General features: G+C 46.8%; 1 protein-coding gene across 1 annotated transcript; it reads left to right on the forward strand.

The window, feature by feature from the left end:
• Positions 1-1859: 1859 nt before the first annotated feature.
• LOC123048369 (putative F-box protein At3g52320) lies at positions 1860-6077 on the forward strand. The gene is made up of 2 exons (XM_044471485.1): positions 1860-3213; positions 5690-6077. The coding sequence occupies exon 1, from the start codon at positions 2006-2008 to the stop codon at positions 3164-3166; it is 1161 nt and encodes a 386-aa protein (XP_044327420.1). The 5' UTR covers positions 1860-2005; the 3' UTR covers positions 3167-3213; positions 5690-6077.
• Positions 6078-13584: the final 7507 nt, after the last annotated feature.

The raw sequence follows: 13584 nt of genomic DNA on the forward strand, positions 1-13584 counted from the left end.
GTTGAATCTAATGAGTGGGGCCTACCTTCAACTAAACGGTCAAACACCTCAATGCCACATCAGCGCTTATGAGTGGGCCATACCAGTTAGAATCGTTTTCATCTCGAGTCAATTGGTCACTAACGCAAAATGGTAGCTATTTATAAAAATTGTACCCCAAAAATGGTAGCTTATTGTTAGTTCTCCAGATTGTGGTAGTTTTTTTGCGACATCGCCCCAATTTTGCTAGTTTTTGGCTATTTGCTCGCTTCGGATGGGAGGATAAAATGGTGGTGGTGGTGGTGGGGGGGGGGGGGGGGGGGGTGAGTGGCGGGAAAAAATGGGAGAGAAGTGATGAGTCGTAGTCACGTGGAAGAGAAATGAATAAAATTGGATTGTCGTTGGTAGCGTCAACAATATGCTAGTCGTTGGTGGTGGAGACGACATACTATTTCTTGGTGATGTTAAGCGACTATGTAGGCCATCATGGTCATGTTCCTGGCAGCAACGGCATGGTGCTATCACTTGAAGCGGCAACGACATAGGGGTGACAACGACCAACTTCCTGCCCTTGCGGATGCAAATGATAATAACTAGGTAATTGTTGAAGTTGGATACGATAACAACATCTCAAGTAGATCCTATAAAACCTTGCTGGCCCTTATAATTTCCCGCCGATTTACTGGATTCGTTAAAATTTCAGCCCGAGCAGACCTAGTAAAATAAAAGCTCAACCTGTAAAAATTATACGGGCGACCCATAAAATCAGGGCTTCACTGCTATATTTACTGGATAGAGGCCGATTTAGAGATCCTATCAGGCATTCCCCCCACCCGCCTTCGCCGCAAATCACCCTACTCCGGCGACCCTTTTTTGCGCACACAACCCCTTTTCGAGCAGAAGTCGCGGGGGTCGCAACAGCTCACTGCCGCACAAGCGAGCCCACCACGATGCTAAGGCCGGCAACTCCAGCCGCCCGATTGAGGCATGGCGCTCGAAGCAGGCCAGGGAGCGTGGCGCCCTCTCCCGCAGCAGTGGCCGGAGGGCGTGCAGCAAGTTCGACGAGACCAGGGAGACCCTTTGGCCGACCACCAAGGATCTCCGCGAGGCAAAAGAGGCATTCGAGGCAGGAGAAGAAGGCGCCGGCGCGCGGCTCGAGGCAGCCAAGGAGGGGTACCAGCTCGCCTATAGTCTCTACCGCTGCACTACCGAGTACGACCTCAACGTCAAGCCCTAGAGAGTTTAGATTTAGGTTTATCTATATTACGTTTTTAAGTTTGTGTGTTTAAATGTGTGATGAACTCCGGTGAACTATGATGACGTGAAGTTTAAGTTTAAATTATGCAGTATTGTATATTGGATCTGTTCTGCCGTGCCTTCCGCGGTACCCCAAATTCGTCTTATAGGATCTCCTAAAGGAAATTTGCGGTACCGCGTTTTACAGGATCTGCTAGAGATGCTCTAAGGTTGGAGTATTTTAAAAAAACTACCACAATTCATGGAACCGTGCCTACAAACTACCACTTTACGAATTTTTGAAGAAAAACTAGGGACCCGATTGCATTTTTAGCCCGCTTATGTGTGGGTCCAACTAGTCAGAAATGCGCTTAAAAGAGCCAAATCAGACACTTTTCAGACGTGGTAGTTTTTAGTCAAGGATTAATGAAAAAATGGTAGTTTTCCGCACAAATTTGTAAAGTGGTAGTTTGTAGGCACGGTTCCACGAATTATGGTAGTTTTTTGTTAAATACTCCTAAGGTTGTATATGTGAAATTTACCAAATTGAGGATCACAATTATAAAATTTCTTTTAAAGAAGTATTTTTTTAAAATCCTCAATTCCTTGAGTGCTGATGAGATTTTGCAATGCGGGGAAACAGCGGGCGCACACGCTTCAGTGGACCCACTTGTCAGAGTAATACTCGGGCTAGGGTTTTCATTACCGCTTGGGCCGATGCTGATCCCGGCCGGGCGCCGCCGCTGATCCCGTCTCCACTCTCCTCAACTCCACCAAAACCACCAGGCCGATGCTCCTCCGTTCTGGGCGGCGCCTGGCCGCCCAGGAAGAACCGGGGCGGACGGCCCCGCCGAGGAGGAGAAGCAGGGCAAGGTCGGACCGGCTCGCCGTCATCCCCGATGAGATCCTGCAGCAGGAGATCCTGCCCCGCCTCCCGGCCAAGTCCGTGCTCCGCTTCCGCGCCGTCTGCCGGTCCTGGCGCAGCCTCGCGTCCGACCCCGCCTTCCTCCTCGACCACCACCGCCGCCAGCCGGCGCTTCCCCTGATCAGGTCCTGCCGGATCTCCGGCCGCGGCCTCGAATCCGGCCTCAACGCCATCCACCTCCGGTCCGCCAAGCTCGGCCCCTCTTTGCAGTTCCCATTCCGCGGCTCTTTCGGCGTCGCCGCCTCCTGCGACGGCCTTTTCGTCGTCGGCAGCTACATCATCTGCAATCCGGCCACGCGCGAGTGGGCTGCCCTCCGGCAGGACAGGAAGCCCATAGAGAATCTCTTCGCCCTCTTCCAGCACCAACCTTCAGGGGAGATCCGCGTCATGTACTGGAAAAACAACTCCACAGAGTTGATCTGTCGGCAGGAGTATTACGTCCTCACGGTGGGAACCAACAATTCATGGCTCGTCGATTGTCCGCTAACCGAGGTGTTGGCCGAGGAACCATCCATCTTTGGTGCGCCGGTCCTCCTCAATGGCAGCCTGCACATACACTGGAGGAGACGGTCAGGTCTTCGCTACCACAGGATACGGGTGTTCGACACAGTGGCAGAGACGTCACGGCAGATGACTCCGCCGCCTGTGAACCCCCGCCATGTTATGCACTTGCTTGACCTGGGTGGCAAGCTTGCTGCGTCCACCAGCAAGGATGGCATGACTGAGATGTCCATCTTTGCGCTTCAGGACCCTGAGCATGATGTCTGGGCATTCCAGTACCGGATCAAACTGCCGGTGATGGAAATCAGGCGCTTCCAGAAGCAAGGTGATTGGTGGGCAAAGGTTGTCTCCGAGGAGGGGGACGTGCTTGTCAGCTGCTATGGCCATCTCCTGCAGTATGACAAGAAGGGTAATTTGGTAGCTAAGTTCAAGTATGATGATGACATGCCGGTGGTCATTCCTCACAGGTTCAAAGAGAGTCTTATCCAGCATACATTTTTCCAAAAGACAAAGAAGAAGAATTGATTCGTACCCTCTCCTGGATATCTGATTTCGCGCCATGTTAAATCTATGTAAGTTTTTTATGCTACTTCTAAATTATAACTAGCACGGTGTCCATGCTATTGTGCGGGAAACGCCTTTAATCATCTTTAATTTATTATTTATGCATTATCATGTTATTTATAAGAACACAAGCTCAGAAATGAATATATGCGTGGCACTCATATTTTCTGTTTGATTATTATATCGGTACATAGAATTAAACCTGAGATTAAAAGCTACCTGATGTAGTTGGGAAGACTATTTTATGTGGTATAATTACGCAATATTAGTCTTAATTTGGATCGTTAGGTGGTTCGCCATTTGCACATGATATTGATATATTAATATGCATAACTAATAGAGCCCACAATTTTCTGAATATGTTATAGAGCGGCACTGCATGGTCATCTGTATTGAACCTACAATTTTTTGCGTGTGTATGATATCAGACCACTTCACGGGAATAAAGTTCAGAATAGGAGCCGGCCGATTGTTTATACGTGATATATATATTGGATCAGCACACGTAGATAAAGATCGCACTACCGGGTCAACTGTTGTTTTGCGTATTACGCGATTCATCATCGTACGTATGATACTATATATCAATATACAGAGTTAAGGTACATATCATGGATTGTTGGACTTAAACCTCAATTATGTATTGAACGAGCATAAAGTTACAAGTATTTATTACGAGTATCAGCCAATAATATTTAAGGTCCAAAAGATTGATTATCTGATCATGTTAACTGCAGTTATGGCAATCCACCATTTTGGTTCATCATAATAAGGACCTACCAGATCAGATGTCTAATGATCTTTAGGTGTAGTTACAGAATTTATCGGTCGTGACCTACTTTCGTATAGTTATGAAGATTTATCACCTATGTTCAAGAGCACTTATTGATGATCCATTGGTTATGATATGTGTGGTTACAATTATGACAATCTATTGGTGTGATTTTAGGTAATCTATTAGGTACTATAATGATGACTATCGACTACCCTAACTTTGTAAAAACCCTAAGCACAATATACTTAATAATTAGTTAGCAGTCTGTTTTCACTGAGTTATTATCTTTATTTGTTAGTGGCACAATTTGAACCTATGTCATTGTGCTGCGAACCAATAATATATTTTTGTGTGTATTTATAAAGGTGTATGGGTTTCCCTGGAAAGAAATGGTCTTTTGGTTGTAAGCTTATATATGTTTATTATTATGATTTATCAATTGCCGTCTGTTCAGGATAATGGTGAGGTAGTCCGAACACGTCAACCAGATGAATCTTAATTATTACTAAGATTTTTTTTCATGCAAGAGCTTTCTGTGGTATCATTCACTCTTTTAGTGAGATTTATAGCTGTCATCTAATTATAGAAGCAGCCAATAGTTGGCAACCATTTATTTGGGACGAAACCTGCTGGACCATTACAACAATAAAGTCGATTTATTGCAACTTTCTTGCTTAGCAATATTGGAAATATCAAAACTTTGAAATTGACTTTGGATTTATAGATAATGGGTAGTCTGTTCATTTTGTATCTTCTGATTTTGATCGTACCGCTGAGGTCTACATATCCCCATATTCACTGATTCATATCAGCCCAAAAATTGATACATTCAGTTTATGTTGTTGCGAACTCATATGATTTTTTATGGAAGACACGCATCTGTTTGTGATTACAGACACATATACTCCCTCTGTCCCGTAATGTAAGACGTTTTTGAAATTACACTAGAGTCAAAAAAACGTCTTACATTATGGGATGGAGGGAGTACATTTTATTCATATAAACAAATGATTATATCTTTTGTGTTTTGCACATTCAGAATTTCTGTCAGTTACTTTGCTGTTCAAGATGTATGAAGCTAACCTTAGCTTTGAAGCTTTCACTAAATTGTTATGTGGGAACACATGGATCACCGGGTGCACTATTATAGTTATAAACAAGGTGGTTGTTCCGTCTAGACTGAACGCTTCAAGTAATTTGCAAGACCGACAAATTCGATGGATTAATTCCGTTATCATTAATCTGAGTCTCATGCGGGTTGATGCCTCTTTTGTTTCAGCTCCTTAAACGCAGATATATAGACCAATAAAGGAAATAAAGGGTTAGGAATAGGAAATAGTACCGCGACCTGTGTCCCACTCCTACTGTTCAGGTGTTTGGTTCAGGGCGGGCAGCAGTGTGAACTCTTATTCGAGCCGTCTATTCAATCCCACTGTTGAGATGCTTCGTTGACTATTTTATTGATATTTGAATGTTGGGTTACTGTTATTTAAGAAATATATTTATTTCAGTTGTTTACAATTGGTGCTGCAACCTCAGTGAGATATCCTCCCACTGTACGAATATCTTGCTTTAAGCTTACCCCCCTACATAGACCTAAACTGTCCATGGATACAAATTTGACTTCAAGGCTTTTAAGCTTCAACACATTCATCTTGTTTAACTTAGTGAACCTGATTCTTACTCTGGCTCTATTTTGCTTCTTTCAGGCGATGCTGGAGTACCTCAATTGGTGCACATATGTCTATAGGAGATGAGAAGGTTGATCCGTATGTTCACCTGCCCCAACTTGCTTGGGACAAAAGGCTTTGTTGTTGTTGTTGTCGTTGTCGTTCTTGTGGTTGTTCTTGTCATCGTGGTTGTCGTCGTCGTCGTCGTCGTTGTTGTTGTTGTTGTTGTTGTTGTCGTTGACGTTGTCATTGTTGTTGTTGTTGTTGTCGTTGACGTTGTCATTGTTGTTGTTGTTGTTGTCGTCATGGTTGTCGTTGTTGTTGTCGTCGTGGTTGTGTCGTCGTCATCGTCGTCATTGTTGTTCACCTTTCCTGTTTATCAACTCATGTGAAAGGTCGAGGCACTGGTGATGTTTGAGTACTTCAATTGCTGCACCTATGTGTAGGTGTCCTCTGCTACAGTTATGTTCAACTGTCCTGCTCGCCCAGCTCAACTTACCTGGGACTAAATGTTGTGTTATTGTTCACCTCTCCTGTTTATCAATTTATGTGAAAGGTTTAGGCACTGGCGCACTGCCATGCTATGGTCCTGTTCTGCCATACATGTGTTGTGTGTTTGTTTAGCAGCCTATGTTACTAGGGTTCTGCTGTATATTGCCCCAAGTGAAAAGTTGAAACGTTGTGGTACGGGGCGGGGGGCTTCTTAGAGATACTACAAACCACACAAGTAATTGGGGGTGATTCAGAGAGAAATTGAGAAAAAGAAGGTTTAGGGCAGAACAAGAGAGGGATACAAGCAAAGAGATGGGTGCATGTTCCAAAACGAAAAGGACAGTAGTTGGGTGCGACTCCTCTTTTTTTAGAGAAAAGGCTCAGCCCGAGCCTCAAGTAGACTTGGACCTAACCCGGTTTTTAATTAACAAAACCATCAACCGACCATAATTACATGAACGAAATACAAACAACACAAAGAAACAACAGGAAACGCCAGAAAGATACAAGGGACATCTTTGAGCATCAAGGGAAACCCTAGATCTGATTTTGCGGATCAGACGGTGACGACGCCCTGGCGTCGTTCTCCTTCATGAAGGCGCCGTCTTATTTTGCTCGTGGTGTCCTCTGCGGTAGATTCGAAGATGTCGGCTGTCTTGTTGGTTTGGTTTGGGCTGCGTCCCAGGATGGCGAGTTTAGTCGTGTTTTTTCCTCTTTGGGCTGAGCCCCCCGTGCACACTGTCCAGAGCGCGAACGGCGACGCCGCACCGGCAGGGGCCGCCGCCCCGTGGATCCAGATCTCCGCAAACGACAACGAAGGCCTTGCCGCCACCGTCACCGGTGGCCGCATGGGCTTGCCCGGCGACCTCCTCGGGTGGCAGCGAGGAGGAGGACGAGATGCCTAGGTGGCGGCGCTCGAAATCCTAGCCGCCCGCCCGAGTCCCCCTAGCGGGCGACGCAGGGGCTGGGGCCTACATCAACACGCATTTTAAATAGCACGCTACTCCAACGAATACACAACACATGAGTATAGTGTTTAGAAGAGGTCTGTCACTAGCGCGCTATTTAAAACTTTGGTTAGGATCCACAATTTCTTTCATAAATTACCCCAACAAATACACAACACATCAGTCTCCTCGTTCACTCCAGACAAGTCAGTCTCTTGGAGTCCTTTCATCCGAAACGACTCCTTGGCAATCGATCGCGGGAGCGATTGATTCCGACCGCGCGCGGCGCACGTCCTGTTCCCTTTCCCTTTCTAGCTTGTTTCCATTTTTAAAAAAGCCCACCCGTGCGCGGCCTCCTATTCCCCTTTTCCCTTTCGCCTACCTCCCCGAGCGCGGTGGTCGCCTTTTCCCTTTAGCCACGCCCTCATCAGTCAAAAGGTACGGTTGCGACTCATACGGATTAAAGCCACCGTATCTATAACCCCATCCACCAAGCTCATAGGCTTCCACCCATCCCATTTTATCTTTTTTTCGATAAAGGGCGTTTTGTATTGACTAATAATATAGCATCGAGGGATACAAACATAATAAATACACACCCGACCTCTGCATAGCTAGGATGCACACAGCCAACACTAACTCACACACACAAAAGATCACGCTAGCAAAAAGCAAAGCCAAACAAGACCAAAGCTATACCAAGCGAAGAGAAAAAAAACATTGATCCTTGCCGAGCCGTTGCTGAACCAATAAAGGTGATGCATGCCAAGAACCTTTTATGGAGCCAATACCAACTGTTGTTGCCTGGCGAGAGAAGGCAAAACCGCTAAAATCTCACAGTGGAGACGCTTCAGCGGTCCCTGCCTATGAAGCAAGTGTACGCCCGTGGTAAATCTAGGCATGGCCCATGCCCCTAGACAGTACACCACAAGCCGCCACTTTATCACCATGGCATCAAATCGTCCGCCATGAAGTTCTTCGAGCAACCATGGCGCGAGCATTGACACTACCGGCCATCGACATCGGCACTGTCACCATACATCACCTTCAGAAAGCCACACTGCAACAGAGTATCGCCGTTCCGCCACACGCCGTCTTCATACCTCAACCACCGAAATCAAGGCACCAGAGAGACAAGGAGGCAGCACAAACCTCCTACAAACCACAGGTCCTCTAGCCAAGACCATCTCCAAAACGATGCCCCCAAGAGGGTACATGACACATGTGACGTCATCATCCGACCCGAAGAAACTCGGACCTAGGTTTCCCCTGGAGAGCAATGGAGGCCATGAGGAAAAAACCGCATCTTTGACGCCTTCATCAAGATAATGGAGCCCACAGGCGTCACCGTCATGGGCTTCCACGGGCGGTCTCACCACCCAAGCCCCGCCTAGCCAACCGAGCTACCACCGCCGAATGAACTACTGCCACCGGAATCCGGCTAATGGGGCGAAAGCCGCTCACCGCCTAGCGGTCGTAGTCATCGGTCACCACCAGGAGCAGGCGCCGCACTGCCCCGCCCGCTACAATAGAGAGCAGCCCGCCGCGCGTGGAGCACACGCACAAGAGAGGAGGCACGAGCAAACGGTGCTGTGATGCTCCCCGGCCGTCTCATGCACCACCACCATCCATTACCGTGATGTTCCAGCAGCCACCACAGAGAGGAGGCGAGCCAAGTTGCCCCGCCGCCGCAACCACGCGGGCTTTGCCCGGCAGCGGTCACACGCGGCGGCGAGGGGAGGAGCCGGGCAAGGAGGGTCGCCGGTAGCAAGGAAATCCGAGCCGCCCGAGCAGCCCTGCTGGGGGACGACGCGAGCGTCAGATCCCTCTTTTCCGGATCGAGCGTTCCCGCACCCCCCCCCCCCCCCCCCCCCCCCCACATCCCGTTTTATCTCCCCAAGAAAGAAGAAACACACACCCTCCCTCCCGATTTATAGATGCCCCACTTCACTTGCTCAACATCACACGGCTTTGAATCTAAGATACTATCTGAGTACGTAGTCTTCTCTTCGATCTTGTTTAGCATATGTACTAGTTTTGCACTGTGTTCTTGCTTAATGGCTACGTATATCTTGTCGAGAAAGGTGTGACAGCTCCTGGGTGCCTAGGCACCCTCGTATGTTGTCTTTTCATTTGATCGGACTGATGGACCACCCTGCAAGCTAGCGATCAGTCACCATGCCAGGTAGCAGGGGTGCAACCGTCCTTGACAACCTGCCGGAGTCGATCATCGTGGAAGAGATACTCGTGCGATTACAGTCCAAGGATGTCCTCCACTGCCAAGCCGTCCGCAAGTCATGGCGCAACGCCACCTCCATCAACGACTTCATGCTCGAGCACCACCATCGTCGGCCTGCGCTCTGGCTCATAGAGATCTCTTCAAACAATGCGCAGTGCAATTGCACCCACTGCTCCAACTCTAGAGAGAATGGGGATGTCCGCCATAGTTACACGGCCTTTCGCACTAGCGTTGCCATGGCCCATTGCAAGCTCTGGCCGGTCCTCCGTACCAGCCCTACCAGGCTACCACGAACTGGTCTGTGCTCCACGGAGCCTGTGATGCCATCCTCCTCGTCTCCAACATTGACTCTTTCGCCGACAATTCCTTGTACCTCTGTAACCCGGTCACTCGCCAGTGTGCTTCTCTGCCGGAGCTTCCATTGTACTTGCTCTACACCTTCATAGCCGGCTTCTACCGGCACCGCCCATTCGGAGAATACCGGCTGTTCTACTGGACCATGTCGGGCCAGGGACAACGGGCACTTTACTACATCCTAACGGTGGGGTCCCATGAGCCAAGATGCATCTACCAAGGAAATAGTGAGAAGGCTGGTGAGTTTTCATTCATCGAATCCACATTCATGTTACGTCGTGTAGACCAAGCGTTGTGGCTGGGATAGCCCCCTTCCTGCAGTGATCCACAAGTACAACACCATGGCAACCTACACTGGGAAATGGGACGGTCCTATGGGTCTACCGACACCGGCTGCGACAACATATTAGTTTTTGGCACGGTGGCAGAGACATTCCGGTGGATGGAGTGCCCCACGGTGCTAGGTCCTTCGGCGTGGCTGCTAGAGATGAACAACGCACTAGCTTTGTCCAGCACCGTTGAAGATTTGGCCTTTGTATATGTTTGGGTGATGCAGGACTACGAGGCTGAGCTCTGGGCGTTCAAGTTTCGAATTAACTTGTCGGAGATGGCGGCATCATTACCGGTCCATTCCTCGCTACACCTGCCTGGTTCATCATCAAGTGGATATAACGGACACAAGGTGGCGGCGGTCAACGATCGTGAGCTGCTGATCAAGCTTCCTGGGGATATGGATGTCTGTTGCATTGTGACACGGATGGCAAGTTCTTACGAAGTGTGGAAAGTAGAGGTGTCGATTATGTGGGGTTCACTTGCAGGTCCGTGGGATGTTCCGCATGGGATGAATGTTCACTTACTCTGCATTTACTCTGAGAGAGCATGTTTCCCCTTCCATTCTTTGAGTTGCAAGAAGAAAATGGTATGAGCAAGTCCCATCCGTTTATCCTAGCCTCCTAGTCTTACGGATGTTGTTGTTCTCATAAGGCTCCTGCACAGTTTTCTTTTGTTCCTGTTGCTGGTAGTATTGTACATCTGAGATGTTTGCAGTAGCATCTGACATACTCCCTATCATCTAAGAAATGATAGGGAGTAGTATCATCATATGGTGCTCATTAACTACTCCCTATCATGTATGTTCTGAAGTCTGGAGTATGGGGAATTGGTCTATGTAACTGACTTTTGGATGAATGATCAAGAAATCCAATTATAATTTGAAATATTAATGTGCATTGCATGCTTCTCCCTACTGCCAAACATGGTAACATTACCTTAGGAAGCTGTTAGAGTTGTGTCGAATATTGTGTACAAGATAGGTTACAGTTAGATTCTGAGTAGTATTGTGTTTAGATAGGACATGGAGTCGTGTCCTAGTAGGACACTTGTATCCTAGGCCTCTCATATATAGCGAGGATAGACACACGATGTAACCTATGCCAACATAATAGCACAGGAACGCAGGAGAAGCCGGCGGCATGTGCCGGCGTCCAGGGCGACCGGGATTGGTATTGTAGCGGTATCATGAGGAGGAGTGCCCATAGTCAGGCCCCGGAGGTGTAGCCATATCGGCGAATCTCGTTAACAAATCTCGGTGGCGTGCTCGTGTGATTGCTTGATCCTCAGATGATCGATGACGCGGCTCGGATTTATTCTAACAGAAGCGATCAGCAAGATACTAAGTTGTGTGTTTATGGATTCATGGCCATTATATTTACTTACGGGGATAACGTACATGATTACTAATGTACTTTAAGTTGGTAGACACAAGGGTGAAGAAGTATAACTTGGTAAGCACAACAGGTGAACATAAAGATTAATCTTTCCACCGTAACAAACAAAGTCAACAATTGAGGTACTCCACCATTGCCTGATAGCAGCAAACAGAGAGTAAGTTACACAGATCAATGAATTGAAGCTTAAAGTCATTTATATCCATAGAAGCTTAGATCTATGCAGGGGTCAGCTAACAAAGCGATACACAAACCGTGGAATGAAATTTCACTTAGGCTGCAGTACAGTTTGTAAACTACAGCAACAAAATCTGTACAAAGAAGCTGAAACAAAGGAGGCATTCAACAGCACAGGAGACTCGGAATAAAGAGTAATGGAATTAATCCATCAGAACTGACTTCATGCAAATTACAGCATAAAGTCTGAACTGAACAGCAAGTTAATTACCCTGTTGTCAGTTTTCTGCAACTATATTTTATACTAGTCAGACCAATTCAATGTCAGCACCTCGATTCCTCGCCATCCCACGAATAAACTGAGAAGACACTCCCAGTAAATAACTTGCCAAGTTGACCATCTCAAGAACAAAACCTGTACAAAGTAGCTGAAACATAGGAGGCATCAACAGCACATGAGCCTCACAATAAAGAGTAGTGTAATTAATCCATAAGAATTGTCTATCATGCAAATTTCAGCATAAAATCCGCACTGAACAGCAACCTAGTTAGTGAACCCTGTGACCAGTTTTCTGCATCTTCTCTTATTTTATGTTGGTCAGACCAATTCTACCTCAGGACCTCGATTTTTTCTCTGCCAAGCCATGAATAAACTGACCATATGCTCCCAGTAAACTTGCCAAATCGCGTATCTCACAACAATCCAGATCAGCAATCGACGGATCTAGCTCAGCCAGATTCACTGGTTTCTGCGTGCATGAGTGATTCCTATTCATACTACTAATTTTATATTCGTGCTTAATCAGCTGCATCATGGGGTGGAAGTCATGTAATAATTGACTAATGGGGTTTTTCTTTGACTGAAAGAAAACCATATGGTCCAGAAATCCTAGTACAAACTACTGCTGAAAGTAAACAACCATGAACAAGAACGTCATGATGATAGATTATACATGAGCAGCACCAGCGCCGCAACCAGCTAGCTAGGCTAAGCCAAAAGGGGCACACTACTCGCTGAGCAACACGGCATTACCAGCAGCAACCAAACTTCAGAGAGACGAAACGAAGCGCAAAAGCTACAAAACATAAACACGGCATAGAGTCTTCATATAAAGAGGATCAAAGACCAGAGGCAGCCACCGTCTTCACAGCAACAAATCGAAGTACGAACAAGCTCGTCATCATCGCTAGCATCTTTGTTTCCAGCCACCAGTTCTTAGCACACCATGTCTCCAGCCCTGCGACGACTTGTACACTTCACTTGCTACTCGTTGATTGACTAATGGGATAGAGAAAGATAGATCAAATATGGTCAACTGTTGTATTAATTGATCTTCCTGCCGTAGCAAAGAACTACGCACTGGAAATGGGCAACAATTGAAGTACTTCGCCATTGCCTGAAAGCAGCAAGTAGAACCAAATTAATAAATTGAAACTTAAAGTCAGTCATATACACGGAAGTCTAGATCTGTGCATGGGTCTGCTGAAAGCGTTAAACACAAACAGTGAAAATAAATTTAACTGAGAGGCTGATGTATACGACAACAAAAATCTGTACAAAGAAGATGAAACAAAGGAGGCATCAACAGCACAGGAGCCTCGGAATAAAGAGTTTATACTAGTCAGACCAATTCTATCTCAGCACCTCGATTCCTCTGCCGTCCCAAAAATAAACTGAGAAGACACTCCCAGTAAATAACTTGCCAAGTTGCGCATCTCACGACAATCCAGATCAGCAATCGACGGATCTAGCTCCCCCAAATTCATCGGATTCTGCGTGCGTGAGCTGTTCCTACTCGTAGTACTAAATTCCTAATTTGACATTCATGCTTAATCAGCTGCATCACGGGGTGATTGACTAATGGGATAAAGAAAGAAAGATCAAGTCTAGTCAACTGTTGTATTAATTGCCCAAACGTCTCGAGATCTCCTTTCCTTTCCTTTTTCTTCGTTGTGACAGAAGAAGATCTGAAATCTTGGCCTCCTTGCGCATCGAAG

The sequence above is a fragment of the Triticum aestivum genome, chromosome 2D (assembly GCF_018294505.1).
Source record: "Triticum aestivum cultivar Chinese Spring chromosome 2D, IWGSC CS RefSeq v2.1, whole genome shotgun sequence".
Classification (NCBI taxonomy): domain Eukaryota; kingdom Viridiplantae; phylum Streptophyta; class Magnoliopsida; order Poales; family Poaceae; genus Triticum; species Triticum aestivum.

Bases quoted from the DNA above. Each gene is read 5' to 3' on its own strand.
- LOC123048369 (XM_044471485.1), top strand. From the start codon at position 2,006: ATGCTCCTCCGTTCTGGGCGGCGCCTGGCCGCCCAGGAAGAACCGGGG.